Raw genomic sequence first — 22,131 nt, 5'->3', positions numbered from 1 at the left:
ACTCTTCTGATCACCCACCGAACAAGGCTCATCAAACGATTGGCCCCGCAAGACACCGCCGGGCAGTCATCATCTATTCAACCAAGGGACGAACCTTTACTGTGTCCATAGAACTAGTGAATCTTTCTTTAAGATGGAGACATCCGTATATGTTAAACCATGTGACAGACAAAACTTTCTTGACTACCACTCTCATCACCCTACTCATCAAAAAAACTCAGTTGTAAGATCGTTACCTTCATCGTTCAGAAACAGTCCCATCAAACTCAACACTTAGCGATCAAGAACTTAGCCACGTGCGGGAGGCTTTGAAGAAACGTAACTACCCCAACCGGTTTATCAATCGCGTTAAAAAACAAATGTCCCGTCCGCGCCCGGATCGAGCCGAACGAACACGTGACGTCGTGTGCATCCCGTACGTTAAGGGGGTTTCGGAGGCATTGGGACGCGCCCTTAGGCCGTTGGGGGAACGAACTGTATACAAACCCTACAGAACAATTGCCAATGTTATCTCCAAGCCAAAAGACCCGACCCCGCCAGAGGCAGAAAGGGTCGTGATCTACCAGGTGCAGTGCAAGGAATGTGACGCTTCCTACATTGGAGAGACAGAACGAAAAAAAAAACAAGACTAAAATAACACGCACGGGATGCCGCCAATTCCACGAACGCCACCCGCTTCAAGTCCGAACTCGTCGACCATGCATGGACGTCAGGACACCAATTTGACTTTGACAAGGCGAGGGATAAAAGGTGGGGACCGAGGAAGCTGCTGGAATCTTGGTTCATCCAGAACGACAAACGCGGAAGGGATTCATCGCTGGTAAACAAGAACCGTGGCCCCCTGCCGGACGTGTACACAAACTTTATGCCTAAATAGCCGAACTTTTTTGTGCGACTCTCACTCGCTCTGCGCTCTACTGAAGATGCCTCCGGCATGGGTGGCGAAACGTTTAATTAAATTGTTATTTTTGTTATGTCAAGCCGTTTTTGTTATTTCATTTATCATGTCTTCGCCCGGCTTCTGGAGTATTTTTGCGCTCCTAATTTCACCGGCACGACCGCCATAGGAGGCCACTGCGAGCGAGTGGGGACAAAAATAATTGAGGCCTATCGGATGGTGACAAGCCCGAAGAACATAACCACCCCGTCCATTTTGCTCTCAAGAAAGGAGATTATCTTTCTGAGGCCCTCAATGGAAGCCGAACGCTGACAGACTAGGCAAGGCGACAAGGTCACCGGCAAAGAAAAATTGGCTTGCTCTTTATGTTTATACAGCCTTGATGGAGATGCGCCTCAACGGGTAATCGGTCTCTTAGCTGTAGATGAGAAATTTGGCCAGTGCGGTACAACCGCTAACCTGGGGTTTTTAACGTGCATCACGCAGTAGTGATCACACGAACGCGTGCCGGTACGAAACTCATCCAGATCGAAACGGGCGGGGGCAGCGGGGATCGAACCCAGGAGGTTCCCAGCGCAAGCTTTCGCTCCACGCTCCGAGCTGAGACGCGTTAGCCCACTCGGCCACTTCCTCCCTTTAGGTCACCGGCAGAAGCGGCCTTTCCTTTTATGCGTTGTTGATTCCCCTTCGACCTCGCCTTTTACAAATCCTCCCCACCTGCTTTTGTGTCTTCGTGTGGCTGTCAGCGAGCGCAACAGCCTCTTTAAGCAAATCAAAAGGGTGAAGCGAAACGCGTGACCCAGGTGACCTCTCTACGTAGGACGCGTAGGACAAAAACGTTTGGACGAAAATTTTTCACGTGACTTTCTCTGTCACGCTGATGGGATCTCTGGGGCTGTCGTTTTCGCCGTTTGCCTAGTTATAGAAATAAGCGGGCCACGTAGGTCCGGTTTTCGCACTGCTCTTCAGTGTTCTGTTGCTTTCGTGCGTTGCAGACGCGGCTGTGTTTTTTTCGTCGTAAACGGTCGGAATACGTCCATGCCAATTTTTCGGTAACAGCCATTTTTTGCACCGGAGTTCGTGGAATACTTGTGATGTGTTTGTTGGACACGCTTGGACAAAAACTGCTCCTCGCCGACAACGAGACGTCAGTTGAATGTGCGCAACCTTCTCTCTCGAGTGTGTTTGCGGGGTGCCCTGAGTTGGATTATACATCTATTAAGGATTGCATGATATCGCTCTTTTATTAGTAAGTACACTGCAAGCATGATTCTGATAGTCGTCCTGCTTTCCTCTCAATCTCCGCGGTTTTTGTGTGATGAGTTTTGCTTGGCACGAGGACAGCGTTAATTGTATTTTATAATTTGCTTTTCGTTTTACAGAGAAGTGTGACCTTTGTAAATATGTTGAGAATACACTGTGTGCAATGATAGTTGTTTAATAAACTTCTGGGAGCGATCGAAAAAATTGGTTTGTCCGTATAAGTGATTGGATATGCAACAAATGACATGCAACGTACACATACTTGCACGACGTTCGGCCAATACGAAGCAGACGCATCGTAGAGTTTTCGCACAATATTGCGCGAACGCTAGGCCGGGGTGAAACAGCTGTACGGCAATACCTGCCGAGTATCAAACGGTGGTGCGAAACTGGACAGTTGAGCAATATTGGAACCGACTTTCGGCCGGCACTGGCACGATACTGCAAAGTATTGCCGTGCTGCTTGGGAACGGAGGATGACATCTTACCATCGTGTTTCCAACGCTTATTTAATTTATTTCTCTTCTGGGACGCGTGAAAGAGCAATTCTGTGACACACCAGAGATATTCGAAACTTGGGTTGGTGCTACGTAGCAACCGCACATACGGTGCGTGGACGACTGACGAGACCAGCGCTGGGGGACTGGAAAAGAACGTTTATTCGTCCGTGAACAGAGTATTTAACGCAAGCAAGAGAGAGGGAGTTGGGAAGGGAGAAAGGGCGAGGAAAGACATAACGCTGCTGTTGTTGATACGTCACACGCCTGGCTCAGGCGGCGGGAGATAGCATATCAAGATGATTTACAACATTTCTCCTCCCTTAGTATTGAAGACGCTGTACAGGCTTCCTTTCCCGAGTAGATCATCGCAAAGCTTGAGGGGGTTTCTGCGCCTTCTGGATAGGCGGCGATGCTTGTGCCGGCGCCACCTGGTCTGTAGGCTGCTCGTTCAAATCGCCTTCGTTGTCGGTCGGTGGGGGCGCAGCTGCAGCCGAAGGGCTCCCCTCGTCTTGGTCTCGAACGCCGCTCCGAGCGGATGCCGGGCTCGGCCTGGAACGCACTTGGTCTATGTGACGTCGAACCACCCCAGTAGGCGTTTGTATGGTGACCATGCGTGACCCTGTAGTGGACTGCACTTTCCCTGGTGTCCATTTCTCCCCCTGGCCGTAGTTACGGGCGTACACGGCTGTGTCGGGCGGCAGTGTCCACTCTTCCGTCTCCTGGGTTGACCCTGGGAAAGGTGGGAAACACGAGTCCAAGCGCGAGCGGATCAAGTAGCCGAATAGAAGTTCGGAAGGGGATTTTCCCTCGTGGCACGGCGTTCTCCTGTAGTTGAAAAGAACTTTGACTAGCTTCTCTTCAAGTGTGCCTTCGCTCATCTTCTTTAGCGCTTCCTTAATCGTACGAACAGCTCGTTCAGCAAGTCCGTTAGACTGTGGGTGATACACAGCCGTACGTAGGTGTGCGATGTTATTGTTCTTAGCAAAGATGGCGAATTCTTCGCTAGTGAACTGCGTGCCGTTGTCCGTAACTATTGTGCGTGGAACACCGAATCTGGCAAAAATGCTGCGCAAGCTGGCAATCGTAGATGACGTGCTTGCCTGCCTCATGGGCACGGCTTCAATCCACTTAGTGGCAGCATCCACGACTACCAGTATCATGCTGCCTGCGACCGGCCCGGCGAAATCGGCGTGGAGCCTCGACCATTTTTCCTTAACGGCTGGCCAACTGATGGGTTGAGCAGAGGCCGGCATAGGCAGGTTTTGAACGCAATTGTGGCACGACGCTGAGAGGTGTTCTATCTCTCGGTCTAGTCCCGGCCACCAGAATGCCGATCTGGCAACCGCCTTCATGGCCGAGGACCCTTGATGCGTTTCATGCATCATGTGTAGTACCCGTTCTCGTGCTTCTGTGGGAACAACAACTCGATGACCCCAGTATACCAACCCGTGAGCCACAGATAGTTCCAACCGGCGTTCCGAGAATGGCGCCAATCCCGCGTCCTTTACATGTGTAGGCCAGCCGTGCTTCGTATACTCCACAACCTTCGTTAGTAACACGTCCTGCGCAGTTAGCTGTTTGAGTTCCTCGACAGACACAGTGCCATCATCGAAACTTGCCAGCGCGTGAACATACTCGGGGGGTTCGCTCCTTGCTGGTGGTTCTGGAGTGTGCAGCGGTAGCCGGCTGAGTGGGTCGGCGTTTAGTAGCAGCTTACCGGGCGAATACTGAAGTTTGTAGCGAAATCCACCGAGGTAGAGAGCCCAGCGCTGTATTCGGGCTGCGGCCAACGCCGGCGTAGGCTTGTCCGCTTTCAGCAGGCCCAGGAGCGGCTGATGATCTGTGACCAAGGTGAAATCTGTGTTTAAGAGATAGTCGCGAAATTTCGACACCCCAAAAACCAGAGCCAAGGCCTCACGTTCTAGCTGAGAGTAATTCCGCTCGGCACTGGTCAGCGTTCGCGACCGGAAGCCAATGGGCTGGTTTACTTTTCCGACCGTATGAAACAGCACTGCACCGATGCCATGCGGAGAAGCATCACACTCCAGTTTCAATGGTTTCGCGGGGTCGTAGTGAACGAGTACCCCTGCCGCAAGTAAGCACTGCTTTGCGTTGGCAAAGGCGGCCTGCTGAGCTTCTCTCCAGACCCAACGCGCATTTTTCCCCAGCAACTGGTACAAAGGTGCAAGCACGGATGACATATTCGGCAGGAACTTGGAGTAATACGACAGCATGCCCAAAAACGAGCGAAGTTCCTGCACATTTGTCGGGTTAGGAGCCTGGGCGATTGCTTCCACATGTTTCTCAGTGGGATGTAGGCCGTCTTTGTCGATTTGGTGCCCTAAATACGTGACTGAAGGCTGACTAAATTTGCATTTGTCTCGCCGGAGTTTTACACCGTGCTCGCGGAAACGCTTCAGTACCGCTCGCAGAGTATCGTTACTTCCTTGTCGCTCCGCAACCAGCACATCATCGAGGTAAGCTTGCACGCCTGGTAGTCCCTGCAGGACTGTTTCGATTTTACGTTGAAAGATGGCTGGGGCAGACGCTATGCCAAAAGGCAGCCTCTTGAAGCAAAATAGCCCTCGATGCGTGTTGATTACGCATAGCTTCTGTGATTCTTCGTCTAGCGGTACTTGGTTATACGCGTCACGAAGATCGAGAGTACTGAAGTACTCTCCCCCGTTTAGGCACGCAAACATGTCGTCAATCACCGGCAATGGGTACTGCTCCAGTTCGCATACAGGATTCAACGCGATCTTGAAATCGACGCAAATCCGAACTGTTCCATCTTTCTTTAAGACAGGCACAATGGGCGTAGCCCACTCCGCATGCGCAACCGGTGATAACACGCCAATTGCTACCAGTCTGTCTAGTTCTTGAGAAGCCTTATCACGGAGAGCAAAAGGGATGGATCGTGCCTTACAGAACTTTGGTGTAGCTCCCTCCTTGAGTTGAAGGTGTACAGCCCTCCTGAAAAAACCTGTATAAAAATTCATACTGGTTGACCCGTATATCTCATACGGTGTTATGGGATACGGGTCTCCCGTATGATACTGGGAACCCGTACCTGTACAGGTTGACCCATTCAGATACAGGAACCCGTTCAGATACGGGCCCGTACCTGTACGGGTTGACCCGTTTAGGTAAGGGAAACCGTGCCTGTACGGGTCGACCCGTTTAGATATAGGAACCCGTACCTAACAGGTTGACCCATTTAGATATAGGAACCAATATTTATACATGTTCATCTGTTCAGATAGAGAAACCTATATCTTTAAATATTTATCCGTTCTGACGCAGTAATAGGAATCAACATGGTGTCCGACGTTTGCAAACGGATGGATGGATCTTTGCAGGTTTAACAATTCGCATGCATTTGTCATGCAAAGAATGAGCATGAGAAAGGTCATTTCAGGTTATACGTGTATTTAGTGAACGCAAATTGGCATCTGCAGAACACCAACAAGAAGCTTAACCTCTAAGCAAGCTTAGAAGTCAAACTTCTAGTTAATATCCTGCAGTAGGATATTAACAAATTTGCATACTGCAGTAGATTCACCCGAGCTGTCCTCTTCCCTGGAGAGGCCTCTCGAGGATGCCTCCATAGGTACTCGTTGAAGGCATCTGCAGGGGAAAAGAATACAACAATAAGTCATGTATATCTACAGTTTGCTGAAAAATTTAATATTTTACTTCCTGCAATTATAAGTAAGCAATTTCCGCTACAATTTATGCTTTGTTAATATCTTGTGATACCATGCAGACCCCAAGAGTAACTTCTTACGATTACGCAGTCTGTTTAAAAGAGCAGGCATGCATGATTCGGCCCGAAAGTTTTGAACCAGTTCAGACCGAGTTCAGAGGAGTGCAGAAGCAGTGCGAAAGTCGGGCTGCGGCTGCGTGAACTTAAGCTGCAGCGTTACAAACGACCCTGTAATTGGTTTCCGAAAGACCGAACAGTTGCCATCTGTTACTGCATGAGCGCTGAACTGACTTCGGCCAGCGCAAGATTCTGTGGAACTGAGGCTGAGCTCGTGCAGCACTGGAATAAATCGAACAGGCCAGTTCAGCGTCCATGCAACTTCCGGTTGAATCTAATGAGTCAGTTCTTACACTATTTAAACTAGATCGGCCAGTTCAAGCAAATCGAAAATACCTAGTGTGACTTTCCACAACTATGCACTTAAAGTTTGCTTGCAACAGTGTGTTCCCTGCATTTCAGTGTTTATGAAAATTATAGACCTTGAAGCAGCGGACAAAAAGGAACGGAAAGACACGAAGCTCCAGAGCTTCGTGTCTGTCTGTCCCTTTTTTTCCCCACGTTCCCGGGTAACTACGTCTATCCTTAACCAGCTCGCCTGCCTGTTAACTTAAGTAAAAGTATGTTCTATAAATCTAAGCATGTATTTTCAATTATGAACATGGGCCTCTGATCGCCTACAACCTCTAACTTATTTCATGCCCAACAATGTCACCATGGGAACAAGTAAAAGGAACACTGAACACACAATTCTCGACCGGCAGTTTTAGTGCGAAAGAAAGATTTTGACCTGCAATTGTTGTTCTGGGCATGTATATAAATTGATAACACGGATTTGATATCAAGAACCATTTAACTAATTTAATATCCGTGTTACGACCCTTCAATGGTCTATTCATACGAGATAGTTCCCTGGTAAGAAAACTGAGCACTAGAAAGGAGGAACACCCACGGTGAAAAGGCGGTTCAGAAAAAATGGGCACTACTCAAAGGACAGAGCCAAACATAGTTCGGTTGTAGCAGTTCTAGTGAACAAACAGACTCACTTTCACAACTTTGCTAGTGCCAGCTTTCCGTTCAAAAGAAAAAATATGTGCCTCAGCAGAAGGTCCTGCAAGCAGGCCACTGATATCATGGACCTCCCCCAAAACTTGCAGGGATTAGCAGATATTTGCAATGCGGAGCATGTTACTGTAAAACCTCCTCAGTGTGAATACATCAGAAAGCACCAAGGGACCTAGATGACCGTGACAAGGTCACTTTACTTTTCTTCATATATTAAAAACAAAAAGGGAGATAGGGCTTCTTCATTTCGGTTTTGCGCTCAGAGTTTCACGTTCCTAAAGCTCGAACTAGTCGAACCGTGACCTTTCAACAGCCTATAACACTGAAAGTTCTGAAAGCCTTGGAATATTTTATCACATTAATTTTGTCGTAGCAGGTTGCAACTTCAGAAGCCATAAGGTTTGAGTGACTCACCAAGTATGAGACATCTGTGAGAAGTGGGCACTTACTGCTGCCAACTTGACTGGAGTCAGGGCCCTCTTGGCGACGGCGCCCTTGAAGCGCCGGCATGGCACCCCAGTCACACTCCGCCCATGCAGGTTCTCCCTGCCGAAGATCAACTTCGTGGCCTCTTTAACGAACATGGAGTCTCCCCGGGCTCCCCTCACGTAGAACAGTTTGTCCTTTTCCACCAAGACACCATGGCAAAGATGAACCTAGAAATAGATAGAAATGCTCTAGAGGAAATGCAGCCAGCCATTGGTCCCGATCTCATTGATCTTTCGGAAACTTGTGCAGACGTCTGCCGCACAATGCCACTTTTTTCGGACGCAGGACATGCAAGGCAGCTCTTCACACAACATCTTGGGGGTATTCTTTTCAAAGCCAATCACAGAAATTCACCACGGGCACTCACTACTCGTCTCCAACTTCTCAATGTAAAGAACACCTCATCTTGAAGTACAGAACAGAAAGTGGAACAAACATAACTGCAAAAGAATCGCATAGAAAACAGTTCCAGCCACGCATGTCGTCTGCTATGCACACAAAAAAAAAACAAAAAAACGGAGGGGAAAACAAAAAAGCTCACGGTCGGGTGTAGCCACGTGACTTCCGCCCACTCACTCTCTCCTCTCCACTTCTCCGACCTCCGTGCGCGGGTTTCAGTTTCGGTTCTGCGCAGTTGCGTTTTTTGGCTTTAATAAAAATATATGTGACTGTTGCAAAATATTAATTTGGTAGTCTTTCGACACCACTAAAAATCGGCTGGCAAAAAATGAAAACTTTTATTGGGGGTGTAAGTGTCCGTTTAAGTGAGTTCAGAGTAAAGAGAGAAAGCGAAAGAAGGGTACCAATTATAACACAATTTTAATTGGGCTACTTGGTACATGATTTATGAAAAAGCTCAAGATAAGACAAGGACACTAGATAGAAAACGTTTCAGAAAAGTGCCAATTCATTGGGAAGAAATATCTTATCAATGCCCGGCCCTACTCTTTATATTCATCAGCATTTTGAAACGGCCCGATGGTTCAATTTAAGGAAGCATATAAATAACCTCATTCAAGGAGCTGTGGAAACAATAAAATTTAGTCACTTGCCCAATATCTGGAATGAATATTCCATGAAATTCTGAACTTACCTCGTCAGCAGCCTCTGCAAGCACTGGCACACACTCGGGAAATGCCTCCGGCGGGCCTGCTACAAGATCCGCTGCTGGAACTGCAGCATCAGCGGCCGGTACAGGTCGAGCGTGATCCACACCAGCTCGCACTACGTGAACTGAAGCAGGAGCGCCAGCTGCAGGAACCACTGCTGGGCAAGCTGGAGGGGCTGACCCAACACCGCCAGACGGGACATTGTCCACTGCAACATAACAAAACACTCTTTAGAAACAAGACACAGTTCAGGAGTCAACGATTTTTCGGACGCCAAAAATTTAGACAAGCTTGATTATTCGGACTGCAGCACTTTCCTGGTTCGTTGATGGCATGAGGGCTTCATAGTACTTCATGCCACAGAAGACTACCGGCAGTGTGCTTATTTGTTTTTCCGTAACACACCGGGACTGGAAAAGTAGCGCGAGCAGAACACAAAACAAAAGGATGAGAAACAAAACCAAAGAAGAAAAAGAGGAAGAAAAGAAATGCGCTCAAGTTCGCCGGCAGTGGGCGGCAGAGAGGTTGTTTAGTTTACAAAAAAAATATCGGTGAATAGCTAATGAATATTCATGCCAAGCATTTCCAACGGTTTGCGAGATATAAGCTCAATCTTTCTGACGAAATCCAATGTTGTAGCAGATCGTCTGCTCACCTTTTAACCAGTTGCACAGTTGCGTCGCTAGGCACAATCTGCCGCCCGATTAAAGTTCAGCCTTGTTGGTGCTGTGGTCATGCCTACGCCCAGCTTCCTCACTCCCTCCTCCTCAACAAAAAGAACTCCTTTCTCCCCAATGACGAAAGGATGTGTGCTGGCCGGGCTCATCAGAAAGCGCATATTTAAAATGTTTTGACTGACAGAACAAACTTTCACTTTAAGCCTCATCTATGCGCACAGACCATGGTGTCTTGGTATGGACATGATTGTTTGACATACTGCAGAACCAGAAAAAATATTTCTTCAATCAAAGCAAAAGTGCTGCCGAGCAAAACGGGCTCATCGCCATCAGCAACAAGAAACAAGCTCTCAAAGCTCCATTTGCACCCTAAGAGAAGAAAAGAGAATTATAGACACCTCTTAAACTCATTGATACATTGAGGCACCGCTGTAGTATATGCTTACTTCTGTTTGCAACAAAAAAAAAATTAAAATTACTTTTGATCCCTCAGATAAAGTGTGAGCACATATTGTGTAGTGTGTGAGGTAAGCAACTGAAAGTGCCTCCACGCTTACCTAGTAGTGCCAGCAGCTGCTTCTTGATAGCGTCCTCTCTATCTGGGGCTCCTGCTCCAGGTTCAGCACCCTCTGCTTTGCCGACCTCAGCTTTTCAACCAGTCGGGCATGCTCCCCAAGCGACACAGCGGACGTCCTGTCCTCTGTCTTTTTTTTTCTTGTACTTGCCACCCACTGCATGGGATGGCGACATCAAAATCTGAAAAAGAAAAAGGTCCAGGTGTTGTAATATTTATTTAATATAAACTCCAACACATAATTGGGACACACATAGTTCACAATAAATTGCTCCCCCCCCCTTTATTTTTTGGATGCAGGTTTCAGCCCTATACCTGTGACTGCCCCCTCCCTGAAGAAATGCTCCCAGACGCCCCTGACAAGATATCCGGTATTCAATGTTATTACAGGAAATAATTGGTATATCGTCCTTTACATACTCTAGTGTGTAAAGGACGATACCTGTTGTCAGAAAACACTGTGTAGGTAAACGAAATAGTATGATAAAATATTGTGTTAAAAGGTACTTCTTAGTTAGAAAGTAAAATATGATAATACTACTTTGCACCCAGTGTACTTTCTATGAGGAACGTAAACTCTCAGTTGCTTTGTACTTGCAATCCAGTGCTTTTAAATACGATGTCATCTATAAGCAAAGCATATGCATTTTAGGCGTCTGTTGGTCCGAGGATTTGTAACTGCTTTTGAAAACAGCATGTGCCGGCACATTATAATTCAGAAAAGAAAAACAGGCCGCCGGCACTGTGCCTCAAACCCACAACTGTTGGAGTCTAGGCCGGGCATCGTATCCGCTTCACTACGAGCATACATGGGTAAGCATTTGCGAAAGAGCTACTGGTTGCAGGCAAGAGCTGCGTTGATGCACGTGCCAGTGACTCAACGCCGTTGTTGCCATAGCAATGTGCGCCGCATCTGGTCGCAGTCGCACATAGCCACATCTGAGGAGAGCTCTGTGAACCAGACTTGAGTATCATCTTTCGTTGTCGGTATTAGCCGATTCGCACGACGGACTGATCCGCGGACGGATTGATCACGTGACGACATGTCCGCGGTTCGTCCGTCTCCCAAGCGCATCCACACGAGGGAGACGACGAGCAGACGCCAGTGAGGACGGACTGAACCTGTTCGCACCCCACAGTGCCGCGAAACTCCAACATCGCACAGTAGCACCGTTGTCCAAGAGAAAAATCGACGGTTGCTACCGCGATAAAGAATCGTACGCCGCTGCTACGTACAGATCGAGAACAAAACACCGGGACAGGCTTCGCGCGAAGCGCCACTAACTTTACTAACCCAAAGCATGACAGTGACACAGGCATGATCCTGCCCGAGAAAGCTTCGGCGTAGACGCGACGAACTTCTGGGCTCGCGGAGAGGCGTTTGGAGATGCCTTCACACACTCCGCGCTCGTGCACAACACTCAAGCACGCTGCACACCACATGCACAAGAGAGGGCTTGCTCGGTGAAATCCTGATTGGACGTGAAAGAATTATCGCGGCGTGCTAGACGAGTTTCGACGGGAGCTTCTTGACACGGACCCGGAGGAGCACCGGAACCTGCGTCGCGTCAGCCGGACAAAGTTTCTGGCGTTTCTCTCAAGCGTGGAACCAAGAATCGTACGACAAAATGAACCAACAAACGCACAAAACGCAACGACGCGCCATTTTTGTTTTGAACGACCAGAAGCAAAATACCAAGAAAACCATGTACCGTTGCCAGACTGAATGCTTTCCAAGTCAGTCTGCCGCCAAACGTCCGCGAGTGAAAAAGGCGCTCGACTTTATCAGTCCGCACCTCCGCGGAGGAGGCGCGGATCGCAGGAATCGGTGACGTGCCGGTCACGTGGTACACGGTCCGCGGACGAAAATCGCGATTTGGTCCGTCGTGTGAATCAGCTATATGCGAAAGCAGGTCTCACCAGAGGAACATTACGCAAGCGTGCTGAGGCACAGTGAAAGCAAAGTGCCTAGGGTACTTCGGAACAACATAAAACATGTTTGTTGAAAGCTGGAGAGGCAAGTAGCAACAAGAGGACCATTGAAGCGGATGAAAAGATTAAAGAGAGGAAACTTCGGCTGCAACGCATGCAGGACGCCAAACAAATGAGGACGTCTTGCGATAATGGAGAAGAGATGTATCTTCGTGTACAGCGAGATTTTGACTTGACTTAGAGCAGGTGAGCACATCTCGTAAGACTGAAGAGTGTCGAATTCAGATTTAATGCGGTCGAGAAACGAGCAGGAGAGTGTCTCTTGAAATTGAAGAGGGACAACTGCAGCTACAGCACAGTCGAGACCAGGAGTGGCCAAGCTGCGGCACTTTGTGTGTTAAAGTGCGGCTTGTGGTCCACTTTCATAGAGCGTTCTACCCACCGGATCAGTGTACCAGAATAGCAAGCAGTTTAAAAAGTGTCTGTACAAATAGTCCTGACCAGCCATAATGAATGGACACAATTACTCATAAAGCGAACAAAATGCAAGATATTCTTTAGCGTAACCGTTCAATTTTACCCACAATTACTGCCCACTGGTAACGGAAGTGAAGTATGCTGCTGATTTGAAAAAGGGAAACAAAAGACGAACCCCCTCCTTCTGAACAGAGTCAAAGATGAGGTAAGAAAAACAGCCTAAAGGCACACATAAACCTCGAACTTTGAGTTCAATACCATAGGGATGGCCACGTGCTTCTTTTTCAAAGCAGCAACCAGCTCAGCTCGTGTCTCTGTAAAACAAAACATGCACACTGAATTACATCTCAAAGTCGTCGTGTTCGTCTCCCTTTCCCCCCTTGTATCGGGGTTTATAAATAGGACCGTTCACCAGCTAGCCTGCGCTATAACCCTTGTTTCAAACATTTTTTTTTCGATATTTTTACACATTAAATGCACCACCTAGTCGAACTTATGTGGTAAATTTGTCGAGCTTACAAAGCCGATTTGTTGCGATTTATTTTGAGTGTCGTGGCTACCGTCTGGAGCGCCCTGTAGTTAAACAACGTAAAACCCTTTGCTCTTGCCGCCCAGTCCTTCACAAATCGGGCGCAAGGACCGAATCGGGCGCAAGGACATATTCGTGCCCACCACATTTCGCGCATTTTAGACGCCGGAACGGGGGAAGCCGGAAAGGGGGCCCACGAAATTTCCGCTTTCCACGTGTCCTTAAATTTCGGTAACTTTTGGACGCGTGGAATTTGCAAAAAATCGGGGGCTGGCGAACATTAGGGAGTGTTCGTAGACCGCGTTTCCCCCTCTGCAACGAAGATGCGCCTGCCCGCCGATAGTCTTGACTGTAGAGTTCCGGGTATAGAGCGAGTTGCGGAGGGCGTTGCGGGACAGCGAAAACGATCTACGAAAACTCCCTATTAACGGTTTGCAGTATACGTTGTGCTTCGAGCCCCTGATGCGTAGACAACAACTTACCATTCCCCGGCGCACGCTCCAAAAGCCTCCCAGTAGACGCTTTTCAGCACGTGGGGGTCGAAGTCCCCAACGTTCGCCGGTTTGAACTTCTTGATACGGTTCACCACGCTGACTATTGCCTTCGCGCCATCAATATAAATCACGTACGCTTAGTACATATCGACACCGATACACACCGATCGAGATAGCCCTAACGTCAATGCGGCTTTGATTCACAGCACTGGCTGGCACTGGCCGGCTGGCCAGCGGCGCTGGTATGTAAGGATTGGATTGGATTAAATAAATAATCTGCCTTAGTTTATATTAATACTATTATTACTCAAAATAGTTTTAGAACATTTAAAAGCATAGAAACTTACCATGTTAAGTTTATTTATTGTTAAGAAAAACATTGTTTGTCCGTCGTTGGTTGTTTTTCTGCACTCTTGCTTGCAGCTACGAAATCCAATCCAATCCGACGTCAATAAACCGAAACCGAAACTACCGCGGTACAGGGCTCAAAGCTATGAAGCAAACTCTCGTTTATCTCGGCCTCGCTTCCCATGGATTTGGTTTTCTCATTTTATGACTTTAAATATGCATGTCATAAAATGGTTGAGTTTGATAGCTGAAACTGTTAAACTTAAATGACCTAATATGTGATTTTCTGATTAAAATTCTTTATTGAAAAAAATATCACAGTTTAGTTTCGCGGTGAGCGCGTTCCCGTCGAGGTATGATAATTTCTGGTCGCGTTAAATAGACCGATCTCACCGGCCAGTTTGACTACGCCACCGCTGCCGCAATGCAGCGAGGGAACTTTAGTCTTTGGGCACGTGCGACAACCTCGCTGGAGCTCTTCGCGTGCAGAGCACGAGAAGGCACGAGCCCTCGCGTGCACGGCCGTCTGCCTCCTGTGAACTAAAGTTATGGCGGCTTTACGCATGCGCCCAACGCTTAGTGAGATCGGTCTATTGTGTATACCGGTAGAGCCTGTGCAAGGTTACCAACCGCCGGTTTAAGTGCCGGCGCCGGTAAGGCGTTACCGGTCGCTCCGATACGTGGTTGCTGTTAGCCGCGCATCGATTACTGGCCACCGGTACGTTATTACGGCCCACCAGTGTGGCGTACCGGCTTCGCCTGTACGTGTTCACTCGCCGCCTGTACATGATATGGGCAACCGATACGGCGTATCGGCTTCGCCGGTACGTGGTTACCGGTTACCGGTGTGGCCTACCGGCTGTTCCCGTACGTGTTTACCGGCCGCCTGTACATGGTGTGGGCAGCCGGTACGGCGTATCGGCTTCGCCAGTACGTGGTTACAGGTCTCCGGTACAGAGGTACCGGTTACCGATATGAGAATACAGGACTCCGGTGTGAACCGGTATAGGCCGGTATACATTTGTACACGTTTTTTCAGTAGGGAGGGGGACCGCTGATGCAGCCGAGTTCCGCACTGAAGACGTCTTGAAACTCGTTGGCGATGTCGTCCGCGGCCGGGAGACTCGTTGGCGATCCGGCTTCCGCAGTCATGTGAAGAATAGGTGACCCTGCGTTGCTCAGCTGAAACAGTAGATCCCGCCCGCATAGACTAGGACCGGGGCAATTCAATACAATTAGGGGGCACTCTACTACGGCACCCTTGTAGGCTACCTTCATGTCCAATTGTCCTAGGACGGGGAGCTTGCCAAGATAACAGGACAGCTTGACACCTGAAGGTTGCAATGGCGGCCATCTCTCCCGGTTCTTTTCATAAATTTCGCGGGGCACAACACAGACGGGCCACCCCGTGTCTATCAGCATTGGCATGTCGACACCGCACCACGTGAATGTCCTGTGAATTGGGGGCTCTAATTGCCACTTCCGAGAAGAAGTCAAAGTCCAGAGGTGCATCGCTTCGTCTACGTTCCCCTCCGCACAGTCTTCCGCCATCGCCAGTGCTCGTCCCCGCATGCCTTGTGTCGACGCCGTTTCGCGTTTCCTCGGAGCGTCGCTCGAGCACATTTTCGCAAGATGACCCGGCCTACCACAGTGATAGCACCTGCTCTTGGCCCAGCGGCATGCGTGGCTGTTGTGCTTCTTACTTCCGCAACGCCCGCATTTTAGAGTCGGCTCGTTCGTCAACACGCGCTGCGCGTCAACCTACAGTACGGTGGTTGTATCGCCCGATATCTTATTTGCGTCGTCATCTGCCGTTTCGGCTGATAGTGCTATCGCTTCGGCCTCTTCCAAAGTCGAGTTTGCTTTTGCCAAAAGCTGTTTTTGCAAGGCCTTTGATCTGACGCCACAGACTATACGGTCGCGGAGCATTCGTTCCAGCATGCTGCCGAAATTGCAGTTGTCTGCAATGCGTCGGATGTCGACAAGGAAATGTTGTAAAGGCTCACCTTCGTGCTGACATCGATTGAAGAACCGGAAGCTTTCGGTGATCTCGTGGCGCTTTGGGTCGAAATATTCATTCAGTGTTGCAACTACTTCTTCGTAGGTCAGACTGTTGGGTTTCTTCGGAGCGACTCGTCCCGCTAGGATCTGCACAGTCTTTGTGTTTAACGCTGCTACGAGCAACGCCCTTTTTTCTCGCTGTGTCGGTAACTCCCGTTGCCTCGAAATAAGCTTCTGCCTTGATGGCGTACGCTCTCCAGTTGTCCCTTTCGCCGTCATACTCGGGAAGATGGTGGTGAGCCAAGGCTGGCGTTGTCATTGCTGCAGGTTCTTGAAAGGCCGTACCGTGGCTTTGCTCGCCGTGATCTTCTTTTAGTGCATGGGTTCCTGTCTTGCTCGTCGCCACTGCTACGTAGCAAGCGCACATACGGTGCGTGGACGACTGACGAGACCAGCGCTGGGGGACTGGAAAAGAACGTTTATTCGTCCGTGAACAGAGTATTTAACGCAAGCAAGAGAGAGGGAGTTGGGAAGGGAGAAAGGGCGAGGAAAGACATAACGCTGCTGTTGTTGATACGTCACACGCCTGGCTCAGGCGGCGGGAGATAGCATATCAAGATGATTTACAACAGTTGGCCTCTCGGCTTTCTTTGCCACTTTTGGCACTTATTTTCCACTTCAGTGGGTAGCCAGAGAAAAGCCAAACTTCGGCATGCCCCGAATCGACAAATTAAGATTTACTGCGGCAGTTATGGCTCAAGTCTGGCACTTACTTTGGCACAACTGTGGCGGTCCAGAGAAAAGGCCAACTCGGCGAGGCCGAAATACCGAAATTAGGCGTTGCTTTGGTAGTTATGGCTCAAGTATGGCACACTTTGGCACTCCTGTGGCGTACCAGAGAAACGCCGAATTTTGGCGTGTCCGAAATACCCAAATTAGGCGTTGCTCTGGCAGTTATGGCTGAATTATGGCACCAACTTTGGCGCTCCTCTGGCGGACCAGAGAAACGCCAAACCTTGGCACGTCCCCAATACCGAAATTAGGCGTTGCTCTGGCAGCTATGGCTGAAGTATGGCACCAACTTTGGCGCTCCTCTGGCGGACCAGAGAAACGCCAAACCTTGGCACGTCCCAAATGCCGAAATCAGGCGTTGCTCTGGCAGTTATGGCTGAAGTATGGCACCAACTTTGGCGCTCCTCTGGCGGACCAGAGAAACGCCAAACCTTGGCATGCCCCGCATTTCCAGATTAGGATTTACTATGGCAGTTATGGCTCAAGAATGGCACCAACTTTGGCACTCCTCTGGCGTACCAGAGAAGAGCCAAACTTTGGTATGCCCTAGGATCGCCCAACTAAGGCTATGGTTAGGCACCATACTTTGGCACTGATGAGTGCCATGGTGCAAAAACCTAACTGCGCCAAAGTTGAGCCCTTATGTTTGCCAGACCTTTGCCCAAGTTGGGCATTCTCTGGCGTGCTACCTGGGGTATTCATGATGGATATTACTTGATATTATAAAACTAAAATCATAGTCGGCGTAAAAAGACGATGTTATTAAGAAAATTCACACAAAAATATGCAGAATCAGCTGCTCATCGCCAAGTGAAATGACTAACTGAATGTTGTGAAATGACTAACTGTGTATGTTTGCGAATCGTTATAAAACGTTATTTGGGATACTTGGTGCACTCATGAAGGATGTGTGATATTGTTAGTGGAATGTTGCAGTGCTCACACTCTAGGGTATCCTCTCCCCGCAAGAAATGCCCATGGGTGAGACGTGTATGCCCCATTCGTAACCGGCACAGGAGCAACTCATAAAAGCGTTCCCCACGCCGTGCACTCTCCCATTCACTGCATGTTGTAAGGCTTACAACATGCTCTTTGTTATATGTTTCATTTTTCCACTCACGTTGCACTTCGTTCGAATGCAAGAATGAAATGGGCGCGGTAGTCATAGTATGGTATTTCATGTATGTCTACTTCTTTCTAATTTGAAGAAGTTTCTGCACAATCGGCCTTTTTATTACCTGGAATTCCGACGTGGCTTGGGACCCAGAAAACATTAACTCAATCTGCTTGTATCAAGACGCGGAAACCTTACTTTTTAATTCTAGAACAAGTGAATGTCTGGTTCGCCGCAGTGCTGTAAGTTCCTTAATAAGCTCAAGGTATCCCTGTAAACAATTGAAGGGTGAATCCTTTTTTTCTTTGTTACATTATCAACAGCTAACAACAGATCATAGAGCTCTGCTCTTAGTATGGTGGCTGCATTGTGGATTTTTTTACCTCCTCTAGAGACGTCTCTGTCACAGCGGATCTAAACACCGAGTCCGTTTTAAGCCTATTTGTATAAATACCTATATACTGTAAAACCCTTTATTTTGGCGGCCCCTTATTTTTGCGAATCGGTCACAGATGACATAATCGCGAGCACTAAATTTCGCGAATTCCAGAAGCCTGCATTGAAAATCTTATGGACCGAAATTTTCGCGCGCCCTTAAATTTCGCGAATTCTTCAATTCGTGAACTTCGCGAAAATTGAGGGCTCGCGAACATTAAGGGTTTTACAGTAGTGTTCATATTGAATTTAGAGCTGAAAGAATTTCTCCCTTATGACATGATTCAGTGCATCGGGAATGTTTAGTCAGTGCAAGTTCGCAATGAACTGTATTTATAATCCCACGGAGCTATGATGGTTAAGCATTCAACTACTGGAGGCTTTGAAAGTAATCTTTCAGACCCAGCTGAACTCATGTTCCTCAATGCAAACGGTGGAACAACAACTGGTTTATTTGCAAACGTTCCCTGTAACCTGGTATTTTTTAGGTTATCCCGAGTAGGGTACTGAGGAACTGACCAAACTTGAATAAAAAACATAAACCCCAGAGCCAACCCCCGAGTTTCAAGCGATGGTTTTTGGCGTCTGTATACAGGCAAAATCCCGGGGAGGCGCGCAGTGCACTAATAGCTCATCGCAGTCCCTCATGGCGAATGGGGTCTAACGTCTTTAGAACGGATTCTCCGGCAGAGTCAAACAGAATGCTACAATAATCAAGCCTGGAGCGAAGAACCCCCGGTGTATGCGTAACTGACGTAGTCTATCAAAGCCCCTCGATGCATGTGTTATAACCTTAAGTATATTCAGTAATTTGAGAGATTTACGTTTTAATTTCCTACTATGTAGAAGAAAAGTCAAGTTCGAATCAAATATGAATCGCTCAAACGTGTGTTCACTTTTTGTGCGTGTTTGTATTCCATTCATTTTTAAGGAAGGTTATTGCCACGCTGGCGAGAGAAACCCACAAGCTGAGTTTTCTGGTAAAGAATTAAAACCATTTGCGTCAGCCCGTTTTTCGTAAATTGTTCATAGCCAGTTGGACCCGGCTTCCAATATTTAAGAATTACAGGACGATACAGAAATTTGAATAGTGTTTGGAAGAAGGTAAAACACAAGGAGTCCAATTCATCGTTACAAGAACGAGAGTTACTCTACGGACACCTCCCTGGGGAACTCAATCTTTTCGAATAAGCTCCCATAAATGGTGAATCTCAATCTTACAGAAAAAGTGCGACGTTTGAAGCAACTTTGAATAGCACCTAACATTTGACCTCGAAAACCAAAGTCGATCCAAAGGTCCAAAATTCCAAAATGCCAGGACTTATCATATGCCTTCTCTAAATACTAAATACGGAGAAACAGTGTTACCTATTTGCAAATGCCTCCATCACACTCGTCTAATTTAAAAACAGGTGATCGAGCATGGATCGATACGTGCGGAAGCCGCACTCATAGTTCTCTAAAGTATTTTTTTTTTCTAGTTTGTACATAAGCCTTTTATACGTAAGCCTCTCAGTGTCTTTTGAGACACAACTCGTTAGTACTACTGGTCTGCAACTGGAAACACGTGAATCATTTTCGCCCGGCTTGAGCAAAGGGATGAAAGTGACTACCTTTCAAGACGGCGGAAGTTGACTCTTTGACCAAACGCGGTTGAATAAGTACAGGGTGTCACAAAAGAAAATTTACAGGGTTTTTTTCCACCGCAAAAATAAACTAGGCATCGCCGCACGCTCATTCTCTGTCCAAATGTAGTGCTAGATTTTACAACCAGATGCCATAGTTTCATCCCGATCCGTTGCCTTATTCAAAAGTTAGAATTGATTTTTCAAAATTTCAGTGGAACAATGAAGCCCATTTTTACCCGTTTTCGGTTTCTGGTGCCATAGAGCCCCATCTATTCGAAAGCTCCGTCGGCCGCCAGTTTCCCATTGAAATTTTCAGAAAATCACATAACTTTTGATAAAAGGTATTGGATCGGGCTGAAACTTTAGCATCTGGTTGTGACCTCTAGCGTACATTTGAGCGGAGAATAAGCTTCCGGCGATGCCTAGTTTATTTTTGCGGTGAAAACAACCCTGTAAATTTTCTTTTGTGACACCCTGTACATTAAGAGTTCAAGCACATCGACAAGTGTGGGAAGCTGTAGCGTTGGCCTGACTTATGCGTGTCAATGTGGATGATGACACGCACAAAAAAACAGCTGCATAAAATATAGGGTTCAATAGACGATTTACATTGTGGCTTCAGAAGACAAGCAAAAGGCGGACGAGTTCACGTTTAATGACAAGCATCAGGTAAAAGCTGTGCAGAGATGGTTGAAGATGTGGCATCGATTTCTTTAACAGACCCATCCGCAATTTGGAGCATTTGTGAGATGAAATTGCTGTATACGAGACCGGTTTTGCCATGTCATGCTCCGCACAGATAGACCCGCATCTAGGTTTTTCACACTTGGAAAGACTAAAGTTCTTATTACGCATTGGGGCAGCGATGATGTAGCGAAACTCGCTGATGAAATAGGTCTATTATGCAATACTTTATGCTTTAGGCCTTTCTTGAGGACTGAGAAGCCCTTTTTTTAAAGGAGCTGGAATCCCACCCTTCAGGTGGCATTTTTGTTTCTATCGCTTGGTGCAGTGGTCAATGCACGCAGCAAATGGTGCTGTGATATCTGTACTTAAAGTACTTGATTTTTATAAATGCAGACTTGAAGAAAGCACTTTCTTTCATTTTATGAGCTCGACTTCATGTTCTTGTTGCGCGAGTTGACCTGCACTAGACGCAAGTTATTTATCTAGAGGTGGCAAATTTGTTACTTCGGAAGGTAATACATGATTAGAACTGCATATGCTGAGTATATTCAGTAAATTAAAAAAAAAAGCCTCTCTACCTGCACGTTGGGCAGTGAGGACGGGTGAATACTATGTATAATAAACCGATATTTACAACACATTTTTATAGGTCGTGCAGAGCTTGTTTTATTTAAACACTGATCTTTTAATTACATTTTATTTACAGGTTGACCTGGGGGGAGGAGTCTTCGTTTTCTAGCAAAACCTGGATGATTCATTAAAGGCTGAAGAAATGACAGACTCAAGATTCTGCAAAGATGTCCTCCGACGAATGTACCGGAAGGGGGAGCTGCTTTACAGGAGCGTGACAGGCTCGAAGAGCAGAAGGTTCATGAAAGAAGATCGGGAGGTCAACAAGGGGAATAACTTCAAGAAAGATGGCTGTGAAGAGTGAGTGCGACAATTGATGTCAATTAATTGACCAAACTTATGGAAGTGAAAAGTCTGGGATTGCTGATCACATGTGAATGAAACTAATGCTGCACAGGACCAGCAGCAGTGTATGATTGCGACAATTTCTTTAATTCAATACAATGTTTTCTTTCTGTTAATATATCTAATTTACTATACCTAATGCACTCGCCTGATTGAAACCATTCTTAAATGTCCGTGTTGCTCCTACCCTGTATATTCCCCCTCATTTTACGTTTTACTAGCCCTCTACTAAATACCGAGATAAAAAGATGAACTAAAAATTCATTTTATGTGGCAAAATTTTGAGCGGCAGTCCACAAAATCCTTTTTTTCGCCCATAAAGTGCAAGATCGCCGATTTTTTTGCTTCCCAAACTGCACATTTTCCGAATACTTGGGCTTT

At 47.4% G+C, this 22,131-nt stretch overlaps 1 protein-coding gene across 1 annotated transcript in view; it reads right to left on the bottom strand.

Moving 5' to 3' along the window:
- Nucleotides 1-3,023: 3,023 nt before the first annotated feature.
- Nucleotides 3,024-22,131, bottom strand: part of LOC115328120 — an 87,772-nt gene continuing 68,664 nt past the window's right edge. The window contains exons 2-4 of the mRNA XM_042293165.1: nucleotides 16,125-16,306; nucleotides 4,379-4,501; nucleotides 3,024-3,391 (exon numbers count right to left, since the gene is read on the bottom strand). Of these exons, the coding sequence (XP_042149099.1) occupies nucleotides 3,024-3,391; nucleotides 4,379-4,501; nucleotides 16,125-16,306 (673 nt within the window). The remainder of the gene's footprint in view (nucleotides 3,392-4,378; nucleotides 4,502-16,124; nucleotides 16,307-22,131) is intronic.

This window comes from Ixodes scapularis, unplaced genomic scaffold, assembly GCF_016920785.2.
Source record: "Ixodes scapularis isolate PalLabHiFi unplaced genomic scaffold, ASM1692078v2 PGA_scaffold0__279_contigs__length_252992795, whole genome shotgun sequence".
Lineage (NCBI taxonomy): Eukaryota > Metazoa > Arthropoda > Arachnida > Ixodida > Ixodidae > Ixodes > Ixodes scapularis.
The sequence above is the reverse complement of the archived record's forward strand: the minus strand, read 5'-3'. Positions and strand labels throughout refer to the sequence as shown.